Source organism: Hippocampus guttulatus, chromosome 21 (assembly GCF_054856545.1).
Source record: "Hippocampus guttulatus isolate MCC_2025c chromosome 21, RoL_Hgut_1.0, whole genome shotgun sequence".
Taxonomy (NCBI): Eukaryota; Metazoa; Chordata; class Actinopteri; order Syngnathiformes; family Syngnathidae; genus Hippocampus; species Hippocampus guttulatus.
The window spans coordinates 10,918,604-10,934,880 of NC_141281.1; the positions used below are offsets into that span (position 1 = coordinate 10,918,604).

The 16,277-nt window shown below is 45.8% G+C and overlaps 1 protein-coding gene across 1 annotated transcript; it reads right to left on the reverse strand.

Moving 5' to 3' along the window:
* Positions 1-1,840: 1,840 nt before the first annotated feature.
* bhlhe22 (basic helix-loop-helix family, member e22) lies at positions 1,841-8,996 on the reverse strand. The gene is made up of 3 exons (XM_086102579.1): positions 8,831-8,996; positions 6,709-7,654; positions 1,841-4,532 (listed from the first exon to the last, which is right to left on the reverse strand). The coding sequence occupies exon 3, from the start codon at positions 3,146-3,148 to the stop codon at positions 2,318-2,320; it is 831 nt and encodes a 276-aa protein (XP_085958705.1). The 5' UTR covers positions 3,149-4,532; positions 6,709-7,654; positions 8,831-8,996; the 3' UTR covers positions 1,841-2,317.
* Between the last annotated feature and the right edge of the window lie 7,281 nt (positions 8,997-16,277).

A 16,277-nucleotide genomic window follows, 5' to 3' on the forward strand; every position in this document is an offset into this window, starting at 1 on the left:
ATGTAAAATGGGCAGCCCGGTGCTCCGGTGGTTAGCGCGTCGACCTCACGGTGCAGAAATACCGGGTTCAATTCCGGCTCCGGCCTCCCTGTTTGGAGTTTGCATGTTCTCCCCGGGCCTGCGTGGGGTTTCTCCGGGTACTTCGGTTTCCTCCCACATTCCAGAAACATGCATGGCAGGCTGATTGAACACTCCAAATTGTCCCTAGTGGGAAAATGGCTGTATGGATGGATGGATGTTATGTAAAATTTCACTTCTGTATAAGTGACGCCATATTGTTAATTTGCTTGCTTGGGGCTATTTTTTTGTGCGAGTTGGGTTTCGGATTCAGTCTAATTTGCAGTTGTTTCATGTGTTTAGTCCATACAAACGCAGCTTGAAATGTACAGTCAATAATCTTCGTCTAGTGGTGGGACATTGTGCTTTCCGGGGAATGTTGTCAAAGTGATCATTTACATGCGGATATTTGCGGAAATGATTGCCCACTGAAATGTTTCATGACTCACGCGATCATTAAAATGATTGAGAATATCACGAAAGCAAAATTTGTTATTTCAGATGTGTGGATCAAACTGGTAGCCGTTCGCAATCATTCCTACCAAAAATTTGTTGTCAGGTGTGTGAGGAAGCAGGAGAATACTTTTATCCTCAACTTTAAAAGTTTTCAAAAAGGTCAATTGGACCCACAAAAAAAAGTAGAACGTCATCTTTTTGTATTTTCTTTGATTTTTTTTCTTGATATTTTATGACTTCATCTTTGAAAATATGCTGTTTGTCTTCATAATATTGTGACTTTATAAGGGTCGGTATTTGGAAAAAAACACTCACTTTATTTACGCAACTTTGGCGCATCATCTGGAAATGTTTGCTTATGAGCAGTTTTCAAAGACTTTCCTGCAATCGATTTTCATTTTATTTTCCTGTTTTGAAGTCAAATGTCTTTTTTTTTCTTACACCATATGCTTTATTTATTTATTTATTTATTTTTTTTAGGAATAAAACCTCTAACTTGTTTTTAAATGAACACTTGGGCCCAAGACTTTCTTCTTAGTAAGGGCCAATTCGAAACACATCAGAGCACACGTACCTACAGTTATGCCAATCAAGCAACACACACACACACACTCACACACACTTGGCTCCATTTCTCCCTCCAGGGAATCATCTCTTCCGGTCTATAATGTAAATATTAGCACGGGTAAAACGCTCCTGTCGTTTTAATTTTTTTAAACGCTGAAGTAAAAAGGATTTTGTGTGTGTGTGCGTGTGTGTGTGTACTTTGGAAAAAAATGGTGTTTCTCAAAGTGTTAAGGAAGAAAGGAGGGAGCGTGACGGGATTAAGTGGGACGCATCGGCGGGCCCTGTTGTCCAAATTGCTTATCACAAACTCAAAGCCTCTCATTGTTAACACGGCCGTGCCATATTCACTCGAATCAGATTTTTAAATCACCAAATTCCCACTTTTGTCTTTCACAAATCCGAAAAAATCAGACGACGACGCTGTCCGCGGTGCTGAAATCGTTTTTATGGCACGCGGCTGAAAAGCTTTTTTTTTTTTTTTTTTTTTTCATCGTAAATAGCACATTCTCTTCTCCCATTTAAAAATATTTTATCGATGAAATAGGATTGAATAATCTAAAGAAAATGTCCGTACAAAAGCCAAATAAATGAGAAGCGTTCTTAATACAAAAAATATATATATTTCTACATTTTAAACTGTTTAGAAATTTACCCTCTCAGAATTTTAAAGGCAAGGAATGAGCATTTCGGTCGTTTCTGTTGTTCAAAATATTTTAATAAAGCTTATTTTTTCCCCGACCCCCCCCCCCCTCCCCCCAACACTCAAATACAAACAAACGGGCCTTCTGCTCAAAGAATAACTCGAGTCTATCGACACAGCTCGACCTGACAACCATCCCGTCTATTAACATCAAATGGAAAAGACCAGCGTGTGCAATGGACAATAGAATACATGACCACAAAAAAAAAGACACGTGGAATTGTTTCACAGTGTCCCTGCAACATAATAATAAATATGACTCAATTGTTGTGACATTCCGCATCGAGAAAACAAAAACAAAATGGGGGTGGGTGGGTGGCAGGTTTGATCCCCCTCAAAAGTGGGGTAAAAAGTTGTCACGACCTCTCCAAAAATCCCCCCCCCGGCCCCCCTAAAAAAAAAATCTCCACGTAGAGAAGTCCAATGTAGTCATTCACACCAGCACTTCGAGGACGGCTTTTATGTACACGATCAAGTATTGACTGTAAATGTTAGAAAAGTGTCGGTATGGAGTCTCTAACCTCAGGCGGGGCCGGGTTAAGGCTTGTCAGTGCACTGTTTGCACAAGCTGGATGCGGCCGTGTTGAACAAGGCGCACTTGTCCGGGCAGGAGGACGCGGCGGCCACCCCGGCGGCGCTGGAGGGAAAGGCCGGGTAGCCGGGCGGCGGGGGTGGCGGCGGCGGTTCGTAAGCGCCCAGGCCGGGCGGCGGCGCGGCCAGCGCGGTGGTGCCCGGGATGGCCGCGGCGGAGATGGCCTGGCCCTGGTTGAGGTAAGCCACCAGCCGGCGCATCTCCTCCAGCGCTTGCGCCTGCATGAGGATGTAGTTCTTAGCCAGCAGCAGCGTGGCGATCTTGGACAGTTTCCGCACGGACGGGCTGTGCGCGTACGGGATGACGCCGCGGAGTTCGTCCAGCGCGTCGTTCAAGTCGTGCATGCGCCTCCGCTCGCGGGCGTTGATGTTGAGCCGCAGTATCTTCTGCTCTTTGCTCTTCTTGCCGCCCTCCGCTTTGCCTTTGCGCTCGCCCAGCAGCAGCATGTCGCTGCACGAGCGGCCGTCGCTGTCGTCGTCCGGGCTCTGCTCGCCGCCGCTGCTCTCCGCCGCGGCGGCCGCCGACGCGTTCTCGCCGTACTTGATGCACAGCGAGCCGGTGGGCAAACTCAGAGCCGCCGCCCGTACCCCGGCCAATCCTCCGGGTTGCATGGGGTCCGAGTCGCCCCGCTCGAAGCAGCCCATACCCGGCGAGGATTGGCGCTCGCGGGCGGGTAGCTCCGCGCCGCCCCGGTACGGGTCGTGCATCTTCTTGCCCGACACGGCGCTCAGAGTTTTGTGGAAGATGTCGCCGCTCAAGTTGAGCCTCCGGTCCATGGCGCGCCTCGGTGGGAGGGGAGGGGTGGGGGGGAAACTCTTGACAACACGTCTCGCCCCGGCGTTGCCCTCTGCGAGTTTGACGCTGTCACACTTGTCAGCGGAGATGCTGAGGAAGAGGAGGAGACTCTCTCTCTCTCTCTCTGTCTCTCTCTCTCTCGCTTTTCTTCATCTCCCTCTCGTTTGTCCGTTATTTTCCGAAGGGGGGGTTTATTAAAGAGGGTTCGCCCATTTATACCCCACACCAACAAAGTCAGTTTAACGTTTTCATTCTCGCCATTTACGCCATGTCGAACACTTTTTTAACCCTCCGCTGTTATTTTCAAACCGGTCATCATTCCGAATCTACAACTTGGACTTGCGCTTCAACACTCAACAAAAGCAAACCGACCAAAGTTTAAAAAAAAAAACAACAACAACAAATTTCTCCGACGTGGCATTTCATTTTCAAGTGCTAGCGTGTTTTTAATCGCCACTTTTCTATTGTCTTCTTACGCAGTGTGTGGTCAGGATACCCACGGCGAGATTGCATCCTAACATACTCGTGGTCCTTCCGCCATCTTGTGGACTATCACGCGTCCTACAACTCAATTGGATTGAATTGATAGCTTGATTGCTCGGGAGATTGACAGATGGATAGATGTGCAACGATTATTAATTTGTGTCCTTACGCTCTCTTGTGGGCCGTAACTTTTCCTGGTAATTAAAAAAAAAGAAAAGAAAAACGATAGACGTGGAACAGTTGCTCAATTGTGTACGAAGAGCTCTGATTTTAGACCGTCCCTGAAGGCAACGTCTGACTGTCGATATGACATTGCTATCAAAATTCTACGCCCCCTTGTTCAAATGCTAGGTTTTTGTCTTACAAATGGAATCAATCCAAAATTTATTCCAACATTACCGCGAATTATAATCCGTACAACTCAATTGGAGAAAAGTAATTATTTTTGAGTAGGCAAAGAATGAAAAGAATGATGTTGCACAAGTGCGCACACCCTCATATGACTTGAATGTGTCCGTTTAGAATAAATCAATCACATCTGAGCTCATGTTAAATGGGAGTCAGCACACACCTGCCACCTCTGATTAAACCCAACTAAAGTTTTGATGTTCTAAGAGGCTTTTCCTGACTCGCAGAAAACTCAAGGTATCGTGCTAATACTCGCTACCATTAGGTAATACAGCGTTGCGTTTGTGCCTTTTCGATTGGCAGTTTCTGGTATGCGGATATGTGCGGCCGCAATGGTTGGTTTTTCCTTTCGTCCGGGTAATTAGCACCCCCTTGTGGAGATATGTGTGCTTTTCAAGCATTTTGCTAATAAACGAAGTCAGGTTCTTGACGTCAAGGAAGGAGGTCATCTTCGTTGTTTGAAGATCTCTGTATCTGAGGGAAGAAAGAAAGGCAGCCCATGTACAGTTAATCAAGTGTTTTATGACACTGACCTTGGAACGGATTAATTCATTTTGTGTGTGTGGGCGCTTTCAGGCTACATTGAAGTCAACCGTGGTGTGAGGTCACATTGACTAAGTTTGCGTCATGTCATACTAATGTATATTCATGTTCGCCGGGTGTCCGGTCGCCGCACCGTCCTCATTACCAAAGTGCTGACAGGCCGAGGCTGTAATGGCCGCCGCACACCGTCGCGCCCCGGCCCCATCTTGTCTCATTAGGCTGAGCCCATTGGCCATGAAGGTGTTCCCGAGACTTTCTCCGCCTGCCTCGTAACTCCTTCCGCTGCTTTCGCGCCAGTCCTCTGCGAGATTAGGACTTTCTCATGACTTTCTTTGACGTGATTGTCTTTTTCAGGAAAAAGAAAATGGCATTTTATATAAGTAATTTGACATGTTGTTCAGCTAGCCCGGTCTCGTGTCGTGGCAAGTTCAGCTAACGTTAGCAAGAAGCATCTCAAGCTAATTACGCTGGTCGACGCACATTTTGGTCCCAAGAAAATGTTGTAGGGTGTTTTCAATGTCACCGCATCTGAAAATGGCATTGTTCTTTTTCCGAATTGGCACCAGTTGATTAAATATTGCACATTTTTGTTTGACAAAAAACGACGAACAATCCGCAAATTCTAACATTGTCTTTATGCTACAACTTTGATGAGGCCGTATCTTTTCAAGACACCTTTCCCCCCCCTCCCCCAAATATTGCCTAGAGATTATCCCATTTTTCCTAAAATAATAATAGTAACAACAATTATTTGGCTGTATACCTCAAGTTTTGAATTTTTAATTACATCATAAAAAAAGTGAGTTCCAAGTGTAACTTTTGCTCACTTGCGGTCGACATCTTCACATTCCACACTGTAATATCTTTGACAAAATGCCTTTGGTACGGTCCAACCCAGGAGCGATTAATTCAGTGACGACGTTTCAGGCCTTTTGAATTTGTGGTATTGAGCACTTTTAATACCACGAGATGGCGCTGTAGGCCTACTCGCAGGAAATTGCGCTGCCGCGCTGGCGACGTCGGCTGCCGGGGAATATTTATTTATTTATTTTACACCGGGCGGAAACGATCACGGAACGTCATTCCTGACGTCATCGTGACGCAGCATCCTAAAATCCGGCTCCTTGAAATTCTTGCAGCGTTTCCGCTCGTCCGTCCGTCTTCCGCTTCGTCTTAATGGTGTGGATTTTAATTGAAGTGCAATTGTTTTCCCTCCGACGCCATTTTCTGCAGTCTGCTTGTTGATTGCTTTCTTAATTGGAGGAAATGAACAGAAAATGAGTTGAGGGAAGACGTGATTGGATGGCCTCCCTCACACTCGTTCTGTTAATTAAGGGGGAGGTTATTGCTGATATCAGGGGTGGTCAACGATTTTTTTTCTGTTTGTTTAATTCCTAAATTCCCGAATAAATATGATGCAAGGTCAATTGTTGTTTTGCGGATTTCTTTGTTGTTGTTGTTGTTGTTAGTTTTTAGAATTGCATTGAGGGCCACATCAAAGTCTAGGAGCCGAAAGGTGTTTCGTTTGCCTAGTTTTTATAATGTATTTATTTTTCTGTATTTTCTGTGCTGTGCGATCATGTTAAAAATAATATAAATATAATATATAAATACATTAAATAATAATAAATAAATAAAATATCACAAACTATTTAAATGAATTTTTGGGGGAAAAAAGTGAAAATACTAATTGTAGTTGATTTCTTAAGGGGCAAAAACGTTCATCTTGTTAGAATCCATAAGTAAAATGCACTCTTAATCTCATGGAATCAAGTCATATTTAAGAATTAAAGACGTAATATTTTTAAAATAGCATCTTATTTTTTCTTTTGTTTATATAACTAGCAAAGTCGCATTTTTCCAACGAGGTCATACTAAGTGAATGATCTTTTTAGTGATTAAAAAGAGCAACTATACGGGGAAAAAAATCGAGAAAGCAAGAATAAAGTTGAAACTCAAAATAGTCCTATTTTTAAATTCACTCCTGGAAATGCGACGATTTCAGATGAAATATTAGGTGTCCTTTTCGACTCATCTCCGAACATTCAGACTTGATTTTCGGAATGTTATACCTCAAAAATATCGATACATCTCAATGTATACTTACTTATGTTCCTTCAAAATCGCAACAAGTCTTGTTCTTGAAACTCTACGACTTTATCCTTGTTCCGGCCGCCCCCAACCGCTTCTGATCACTTCCCGTCCTGAAGACGAGCTGAATGCTGCAACGTCTCACGTCGCCACCAGGGGTCGCGCTGAGGCCAAATCCTGTCACCCTCCCCGACTTTATTTTTTTTAAACTACATTTTTTTAATGTCAAATTTAAAAATAAAAATTTACTGAACCCGGCTTAAAAAATACCTTCCACAGTGCATGTAAAACGTAAAATGAATTGTAAAGCAATGACACTTAAAAAAAAAAACCTGACACTGCACTCGAATATTAAATGACCGTAAGACTGAAAAAAAATAAACAGTGGAATTTCTTTTATGGACGTGGAACGCTGAGCCGCGCTACTGAGATGGAGTGGAGAGTGTCGGCATTTGTGCTGAGTGAAACAAAAGACTCTGATTTCAGCACCGCAGGCTGGACAGCTCTCCTTCTCCTTCTCTATCTCTCACACACACACGCGCGCGCGCGCGCGCGCACACACACAGGGAAAAAAACTGTTTTTAAAACATATTTATTTGTCTTGAAAAGGTAAAGACATAAATACATTCCGATAGAAGACGAGGAGGATCATCTCTTGGCATTCACCGCGTGCCTTAATTGTAAGACATTAAATCAAGGTCCGCTGTGAACACGGAGAGACGTAACCCGCAGACCGGATGTGTGTGTGTGTGTGTGTGTGCGTGTGTGTGTGTCTGTCTGCGCGCGCGCGTGTGTGTGTGAAAGAGTGATCCTCTTGCTGCATTCCATTCGCCATCGACTCCAATCCCCCCCCCCCAAAAAAAGAAACAAGAATCTTGCTTCATTGCTCCGAGAAAAAAATTTAGAAGCAAAAAAAAGATCCTTGCAAAGAGTAAAAGTCCTATTTTTCCTTCATGTTGCACCTAGAGGGGGGGGGGGGAGAGAAAAAAAGACAACAAAATCAACACACACAGACGCAAAAAAAAAAGACAACAAAATCAACACACACAGACGCAAAAAAAGAAACTCGATATAGTCCAGAAGAGAGCCGTGCTGAACTCCTTCTTCCTTCCTGACTTTGGGATTAATGGCCACTCTCCGGCCAAACAAATGAGGCATCTGCCTTCAGCGCAAGAGAGGATTGGGATGATGGAAGGAGGGAGGGGGGAGAGAAGGAAGGGCTTGGGGGGGGGGGGTGCTGATGACGATGACGTCACTAGGCAAACAGATGTTCCTCTATATTACCCATCATCCACCAGCTATCACCCCTGTGTCCTTGAAACTCCAAAATGACGACGGGAATGGACGATTTTTTTTTAAAGCAATGGATGTTTGTGTGCCTGCGTGCACGTGAATGTGTGCCTGCGTGTGTGTCAGCCCCCCCCCCTTTTCCAAAAAAGGGCCCGTGCGCCTGTTACGCAACGTTGCTCTCTTCCACCAGGAAAAAAAAGCACACAAGCACGCACAAAACATCTCACTCGTGCTACGCATGCGCAGAATTGCTGCTTATCATTTTCACAAAATACATTTAAATTCAATGTATTTCAACATATTTATTTATGAATGCTTTCGCAGAATCTAATTCGACCGTGAGCTCTCCTAATTAGTAAACGATCGCAATTGGTAGTGATGGTGATATGGGCGTGCGCGTGAGTTCGCGCGCGCGTGTAAAAGGTGGTGGTGGGTGGTGGGGGGGTTGCACAAACAAAGGGCAACGCCATTTTAAGACGTCCACTTCAGAACCGGGGGGGGGATCGTGGAAGTGGGGAAAAAAGGGGGGTTGATCGAGGGGGTTGGGGGGGGGGGGCGCACCTCGTCCCATCGTAGCCGCTCGCCTTTCACCTCCGCCCGGCTGCGTTCTCCGCTCCCCCCCCCCCCCCCCCCACCGCCCCGCTCTCCTCTCCCGGAGCTCCTCCTCTACTTCAAACCGTCCCCGTTCTCGTCCTTCAACATTTATCGGCGTCATGGCTACGCAGCCGACCGGCTCTATTTGTGCTATCGTGCCGCAATAACAATGGTAAGTGCAGCAGCAGCACATGCGCACACGGTGGCACTTGGCTTGACATAAAAAGCACCCGAGGAGGATGCGGGATACTTACCGGAGCAGCGTCGGGTTATCCGTCCGTTCGCCCCCCCCCCCCTCCCCCATGTTAACTACTACCACAAGCTAAAAAATGTATTCCCGGCTGTGGATGTTGACGCTCCCGATGAGAGAGAGAGAAAGAGAGAGCGAGCAATGCTGCAAAGCATGGCTGCTGCCTGAAAGAGGGCATGTCGTGTGCATCACAATGAGTGCGATCTCTCTCTCTCTCTCTCTCTTTCTCTCTCTCTCGCTCTCTCCCCCCCCCCCAACACACACACACACGCAATGCACACCCCGCGTTTTATTTGAGGCCTTCTATTTTTTTTTTTTTTTTAACGTATGAGTTTTAATGCAATCTAGTAATTATGAATTATGCAGTCGACGGTTGCAATTAATCACGTTTAAAAGCTTCTGGGGGTCCATTAGTGGGGATGCGCTTGATCGCATCGTATGCAAATTGGAGCGCAAGCGACAAAAGCAGGTACTCGTTTGACTTTATGCCGTCGGGTCCGAGTGCAGTGCGGCGGATGTAGAAAATGCATTCCTCGGTTGAAGTTTTTGAATTTCAATTTATGGTATGAGAGAATTACAAAGTTAGCTTAGTGCTAACATACAGTGGAATGCTCCATAGGCACAGGAGCTAACAATTAGCATCTTTATGGCGGCGGCGTGACCCATCAAGCGACGGACATCGGAACACAAACGCATGTAGACAGACTATACAACAGTACTTCGGCACATATTCTTTATCCTCTGCAAACTAATATTTGTGTCGTACTGAGAAACTAAAAAGAGGAATTAACAGCACAGTGTGTCCATAGCTCTGCCTTATACTGCCCTCAGCTGGCCAAGGCGGGCGCACCCGAACGATCAGCAAAATCCAATTTTATGGGGTGCTATTTTAACTTCAGAAATGTTTTTGTTTGTACTTCTTGAGCAGGTTTTTGCGCAAAGCCAAGGAAAGTCTGAATGGATTAAATCCCACCATAACACTTATTTTATTGATTTATTTATGTCGGTGACGTCACTCTCCGCAACCACAAATGCTAACCTATAGTGGGTATCAAAACTTGTTCAAATGCCTTTTTTTTTTTTTTATGAGATTGAGAAAACATACTGAATGTGTGTGCGCTTGCATGTATGTGTGTGTGTGTGTGTATATACTGTATATATTAGATTATGAACTGTTTTTTTTCTCCCCCTCCCTCAAATGGTGGAGTGTGTTCGTGCGCGCGAGTGAGCAAGTGACAAAGGGAGGGTGACCCCATTGTTCGGCTTATTGTGAGGAAGGATAGTAAGGGGGCGGGGGGGTTTTCATGGGGACCCCGAATGGCATGCCCGCTGACCCGCACCCATGCAAAAGGGCCCTGGTGCCATTCATGTGTGCATTGTTTGGGAGTGGAACAATAAACACACACACACACACACACACACACACACACACACACACACACACACACACACACACGAGGAATTCCTCTATTTTGGATGTCGCCATAGACACAATGAGGTAAAAATAACATTCATTGATCGTGTCTTATAATTCCAAATCACCAAATGCATGCATTTCAGCACATCATTTGTGGTTGTTCCCTCCTGGAAGGTATTGTTGCAAAAATGTGTTTGGGTACTACTCTACAAAAAAAAAAAAACACGTATGTGAGTTCTTGCGCTGGACAAATGACGACTCGATGCATCTGAGCCAGGGAGTGCAATGCCCAAACTGTCAGGAGTGATGCTTTTGATGTAGTGGTTGCGTGCAAACACAACCAGGTCATCCGTGTTTGGCCAGCACCCTCCCAAGCAGGCAACTATTGCTCCTACCTCGCTGGAAAATTTGGCTCTCTATTTAAATACAACAACAATTGATAGTTTCTCCAATCATGCGTGCATTTAAATGCAATTTCCATAATATTTATGATTATTCTTTTTATGTATTGTTTATTATCAAGTTAACAAGTGTATTTGAAACAGCTACGTAAATTAGCCTTTCAGTCCACTCGGCTATTGCTAAGTTTAATTAGTGTCAGCTGTGTTCTTTATCCTCTGTGCAGAACAACTCCTATTAGTGCCGTACTGATGAGCTGAGATGAATTGAGACGTCTCACTGAATTCGTCATCCCGCTTAGTTCAAAGTCACTTGTCTTGTCTTAGCTAGCCCATGGGGATCCGCTGTAAGTGAGTACCTCTTGTTTTGTTTATGTGGTTGAAGCAGAATAATACGCCCCCTCCCCCGACATTAGCCGAGGTCATACGTGCATATCGGGCACTTGGTTCACCACCTCCTCTTCCTCTCTGTGATGCAAAATGTCAAGCCGGAGCAACATCCAGAGATCCCAGACATGCAGATTTTCAGTCGATTGTGTAACGTGCTGGCCGAAAAGTTAGAAGCGCGGTGAGGTATGCACACATATCGATAATCAGGCCTAGTTTGAGCACCTTCCTTCCGTGAGTGAGCAAATTATCGATGGTCGGATGTCTGCCAAAAGTTATTCCGAGTACTAATCGTGACCTGAGGGGTAGAGCCGATTTAATGAGACGAGATTAGCACTGGTCAGTAATTACGATGGCAAATCCCAAAATCTGTGGTGTGCTGCGTTGGTTTGCAACGTTGGTTTGGTTATGCAACCCCGATAATTTTTGTTCGCCACCCTTCCGAATGCCCCAGCGGATTTCTGACTTACCCAATCAGCACGTTTTGAAAATGTTTTTCCGTCCCTTTTTGGAATGGGGGTCAACAGGGGCTCTTGCTGTGTTGTTGCTGTTTTGTTTTTTTTTAAGTCGCAATGTCTTCCGTTCATGATAGAAAGCTGGCAGAGAAAACTGCTGTTCTCATACCTGCCGGAATGATTGTTTTGCAGGAAATGCAGTGCTTGGTATCGAGCAGACTGTCACTCAATATTTTTTTTTTTTGGTCCTATTCCAAATAATGAAAACTGAAATACAGTCATACCTCGTTTTTCGATCAGAATCCATTCCAGGAGGCTGTTGGAAAAGCGATTTGTTCGAAATCCGAAGCTTTTTTATTCGCCTATGATTAGGGGCTTGATACACTATGCAGAAATAACGTAAAAACAGTCAGATTTGCGTAAATCACAACCAACACGTCTGCTCACAATGAACGCTGCACGAGGAAGCGTCACTTCCTCGTGCAAGGGGAGCCGAGAGGAGTCAAGTGCCGTATTCGGCTTTTGGTCGAAAACCGCTTTTCGGGTGTAAAAATCTTGAATTTTCTGGTCGAAAACCGATTTGGTTGAGAACAGAGACGTTCGAAAACCGAGGTTTGACTGTATGTTGCGGCGTCTTGCTTGATGTCACGGATCACAACGTGTCACATTAAATTAGTGTTACCCAAAAGTGACCACCCCAAAAAAATAAATATATATTCTCTCTCTCTCTTCCGCCCGCTCATCGTTGCGATTGAATCCAAATTCTTTTTACAAAGTTCTCTTCCCATGTCGTTTTTAACCCGATGCTCTTTGTTTCGCAGTAAGATAAGCCGCATGTGCTTAAAAAAAGATATATATAGTTATTTATTTGATGCTCGCTGAACTGCAGTCCAGCAGGATACGCTGCCGTCATGCAGCGTTGGGACGCGGTGAACCAGAGTGTGCTCGTGCACACTTCCATTGCCACGAGTGCATCGAACACCGCGGGGTGATGGAGCGCCGTATGTTTAGTCTGACTCGCCGAGCGTCGGAATGAGAGCGCGCCGCGCGCGGCGTCAATGCCTCTGAGCTAACGCCGACACGTGCGTCTCCATGGCAACACGAGCGGTTGCCGGGCAACCTTGCTCTTTTAGGGGAACGGGGAACAACCCTGGAGGCTTACTATAAATACTGTACATACCTCCATGTTTTTCGGTTAGCTTTGATGCTAACGGCTACCTTGAGCAACTCCGGTGTCGTGCGACTGGCGGGCATTTCGGCTCCTGCGTCTCCTACCCTGCGCAGCCCCCCTTCAATCCACATTTGCGGCATACGCGACAAAGCATTCCATCAGCACCGCCGCTGACATCACTGCAGTCAGCTCAGCTGTTTGCTAAAAATAGACAAGTGCCTATGAAGGAAATATTTAACATCTCCTGACCCTTACGCCACTCAGGAGAAATGGAGTGGGTTTATTTCTTTATTTTTTTTTTCCCTGATGGGGAGGTGCTGAACCATTGCTTTTTGCCCATGCATCAATCATGAGCCGCATCGTACCATGTGATGCCTGGAGAGCATGCATGTCAAACTGCGCTTGCGGTCGCAGCTTGGTGGTCCACAAAATAATTTGGATTAAATGATGTCACATGAAAAACTATGCAGAACGACAGATTTCGTACAAGACAAAAAAAAAAATACAATAATAATAATAAAATTCCAAATCGTGGTAAATAAGTGGTCTTTGGTATTACGGACGAATCACCCACCCAGTTAGCATGCTAGCCAGCTAGCAACCAATGTGAGCAAACTTACCTTCAAAATTTCAGACGTTTGACAAGACATAAAACAGAACCGGAAGTTAACGGCACGGAACGTCGGAAGTTTTGCATGCGCAGAAATAAAGCCTTGATGGCTGCAGTGACGTCAGAATGTTGTGCCCCACCTTGGCCCCATACTGTATGTAATGTACAGTGTACTTTTAATGTGAGTGTGTGTTTGTGTGCGCACTCTCCCCTGGTTTGAGACTATCAGCCCCTCATGTGTGCAGAGGGCTCGTGGCATGGCTGGACAGTGTCCAGGACGCGCGCGGGGTGGATGGTGGAGTGCGGGGCATGTCCTGGCATGGCCCCCACCCCCACACTCCACCACCACCACGACCACGTGCGGCTGGCGGCATTGAGCGGCGTGAAGGCATTCAGCGAGCGTGAATGCGGCTTTTGTCTGGGCGCGGCGTGCCAGGCGAGCGCTAATGAGGCGGCTCTTTGTGGTAGGCCTCTCACCATCAAGTGGGCTGGTGGACTCATTAACCTGACTGCCGCAAATAAAGCAGGCAGGCACAAGAGACGCCTATGATAGCACACTTCAGGCCCCCTGACTTCCCCTTGCAGCCTCCCAGTGCTCTTCTGCCTCTGGCCCATTTCAGGTGTCCCAAATAAGGACACGGCTCTCCTCGTTACGACGCTTTAATCCGTTGTTAGTTCCTCACGCTAACCGGCTAAAAGTGTTTTTTTCTTTCCCGCGTGATACTTCCATTGAGTCGTGTGTAATCACGCAAATGCCAGGACGCTTCACGCGCTTATCGATGCATTCTTCGCGGCGGTAAGGGCGATCCAGATAATGGCTACTGTTGGTTTCGACTGGCAAATTTCACGTGCCACTAGGATGTAATTACGGCTGTTTAAAAGTGGGTCGATATCCATTTGTATGGAAGCGCCTTATTCGATGGTTGTAATCGTGACCAAATTGATTGTATTTGGAAGAACTGAAACAGGCATAATGATTTTTGTAGATGACGTGTGACCACGGCCCCTGAGAAAATATCCCCAAAACTGAAGATTCAAAGTCTGCCATTTTGGTAAGAAGCGCTGATTTTAGCGTCCTTCAAAAATAAACCATTTCCATTTAACTCATTCACTCCCAAAGACGTTTTTAAACGTCTTTTCAGACTTGGTCTAGAATTTGTCTGGTACTGAATGAGTTTTAAAGTAGTTGCTCAAGCGATTTTCAGGGGTCCAGTTTTTGTTTTTTTTGTTTTTTGCCCACTTGCAACACATTCGAAACCATGTAATACTATGTGGATGAGAAAGAAATGCTACATTGAGAAGAATTTGAGTTTCCATTTTTTCGCTTGTGGCCAGAGCGTTTATTGAGAATTGTTATGGACCATATATTTTTTTTCAAAATCCAGAACCTAAAGACAGTTTGACCTCACAATATGACATTTGGTCGACATGTCTGTCATGAGTAGACCCACAAAAAAAACAAAAACAAAAACATTCCGCAAAAGACACGGGAAGTCTGCTGTTTTGGTTTAAAGCAGCCAGTTTTGGTCCATTTTGCATACTTGACAAATGGGTGATGCTAGATTGTGAAGAATAAACATTTTTCTGGGCGGAGTACGGGGGGGGGAATCTTGACGACCCGGCCGAAAGCAAACTCCAACTGAAACACGTTTTGATCTGTTTTCAATCTGACATTTGGGTCGGGTCCTTTCGTTCAACCATCTTTTAATCTTTAAACCATATCACGGCGCGTTGCGCGTCAACGGACTTGACTTATTGAGGTCGCCTCGCCGAGCGGCGTCCGTCGAAATGGCGGTCTGCGGCGAGTAAGTTTAGCAAAATACTTTCTCTCTGGGAAGCTGGCTGAATTATGTATCCGTGTGAAATTGGGTCACGAGCTGCCGCTGCGACGGTGTGCGCATCGTCACATTTTCGTCCTCGCCGTTGACTAGCGCTTAGCATTAGCGCTCCCGGGCGTGAACCCTCCCCACCCCCCGTCCCTGTTCCTGTCGTGTTGCGTTTGATAGACGACCTGAGAAATTGTCCAAGCATTTGATCAGTTTGCTTGTATGTAGATTAGATACATCAGATATTCCGGACGCTCCCTTTGCTATTTTTCATGTTCCTCCGCATCCGTTTTACGGGCGCTCTCATTGTCCTTGCTGCGCGGTGAACGATTTTAATCTGGCGACGCTCGAGCGTGCCTCTCGATGCGCAAACGTCGACACGGGTAGCGGGCGGCGAGGGGGCGGGGGGGGGGGGGGGGGGTCGGCGGTCGGCGGCAGCCGCCAGAATGCGCCGCTAATCGAGAGGGGGAGGGGAGAGGGGGGCTCATTTGGCGGAAAAGGAAATCTTCATCGCGACGTCAAAAGAACGCGCTGACAAATTGCAGATGAGCTTCCATTAATTAGAGGGAGCCGCGTGAATGTTTATTTAAATGAAACCGCATTATCGATTGACCTCGGAAACGTCAGACTGCGGCGCTGCAAACCTCCGACATGGTTGCTGCTCAAGTTGGAATGGCGCACAGGCCTGTGGACAGTGGGAACGTTTTTTTTTCCGACAATATTGTCAGATACAGTATCAAATGAATGAAGAAAATAAAACCAGAACAAAATATACGCACGCGCACGCACACAAAAACCATTTTCTACAGCACTGCAAAAAACAAAATTCATATAGAGTACCCGTGTAAAAAAAATAACAAGGCACACCATAACAAATGTAAAACAAAATGTCAAATTTAATAACAGTAAAACAAATTATAGAATTTGTCTCGTAAAAAAAATGGAGGTTTGTGGAGCGGTAGCCAATCTGAAATGTAATCATTCATTCAAATAATCAATATAAATCTGTATGCCAGAACAAGTGTATCGTCAAATAGATACAATATAACCCACACATTTTTGAGTCCGCTTATCCTCACGAGGGTCGTGGGGCATGGGTAGTAGGCGAGGGGGGGGGGGGCACCCTGAACTGGTCGCCAGCCAATCGCAGGGAACACAAAGACGAACAACCATTCGCGCTCACAATC

Coding starts and splice junctions, on each gene's coding strand:
- bhlhe22 (XM_086102579.1), bottom strand. CDS start 3,148: ATGGACCGGAGGCTCAACTTGAGCGGCGACATCTTCCACAAAACTCTG.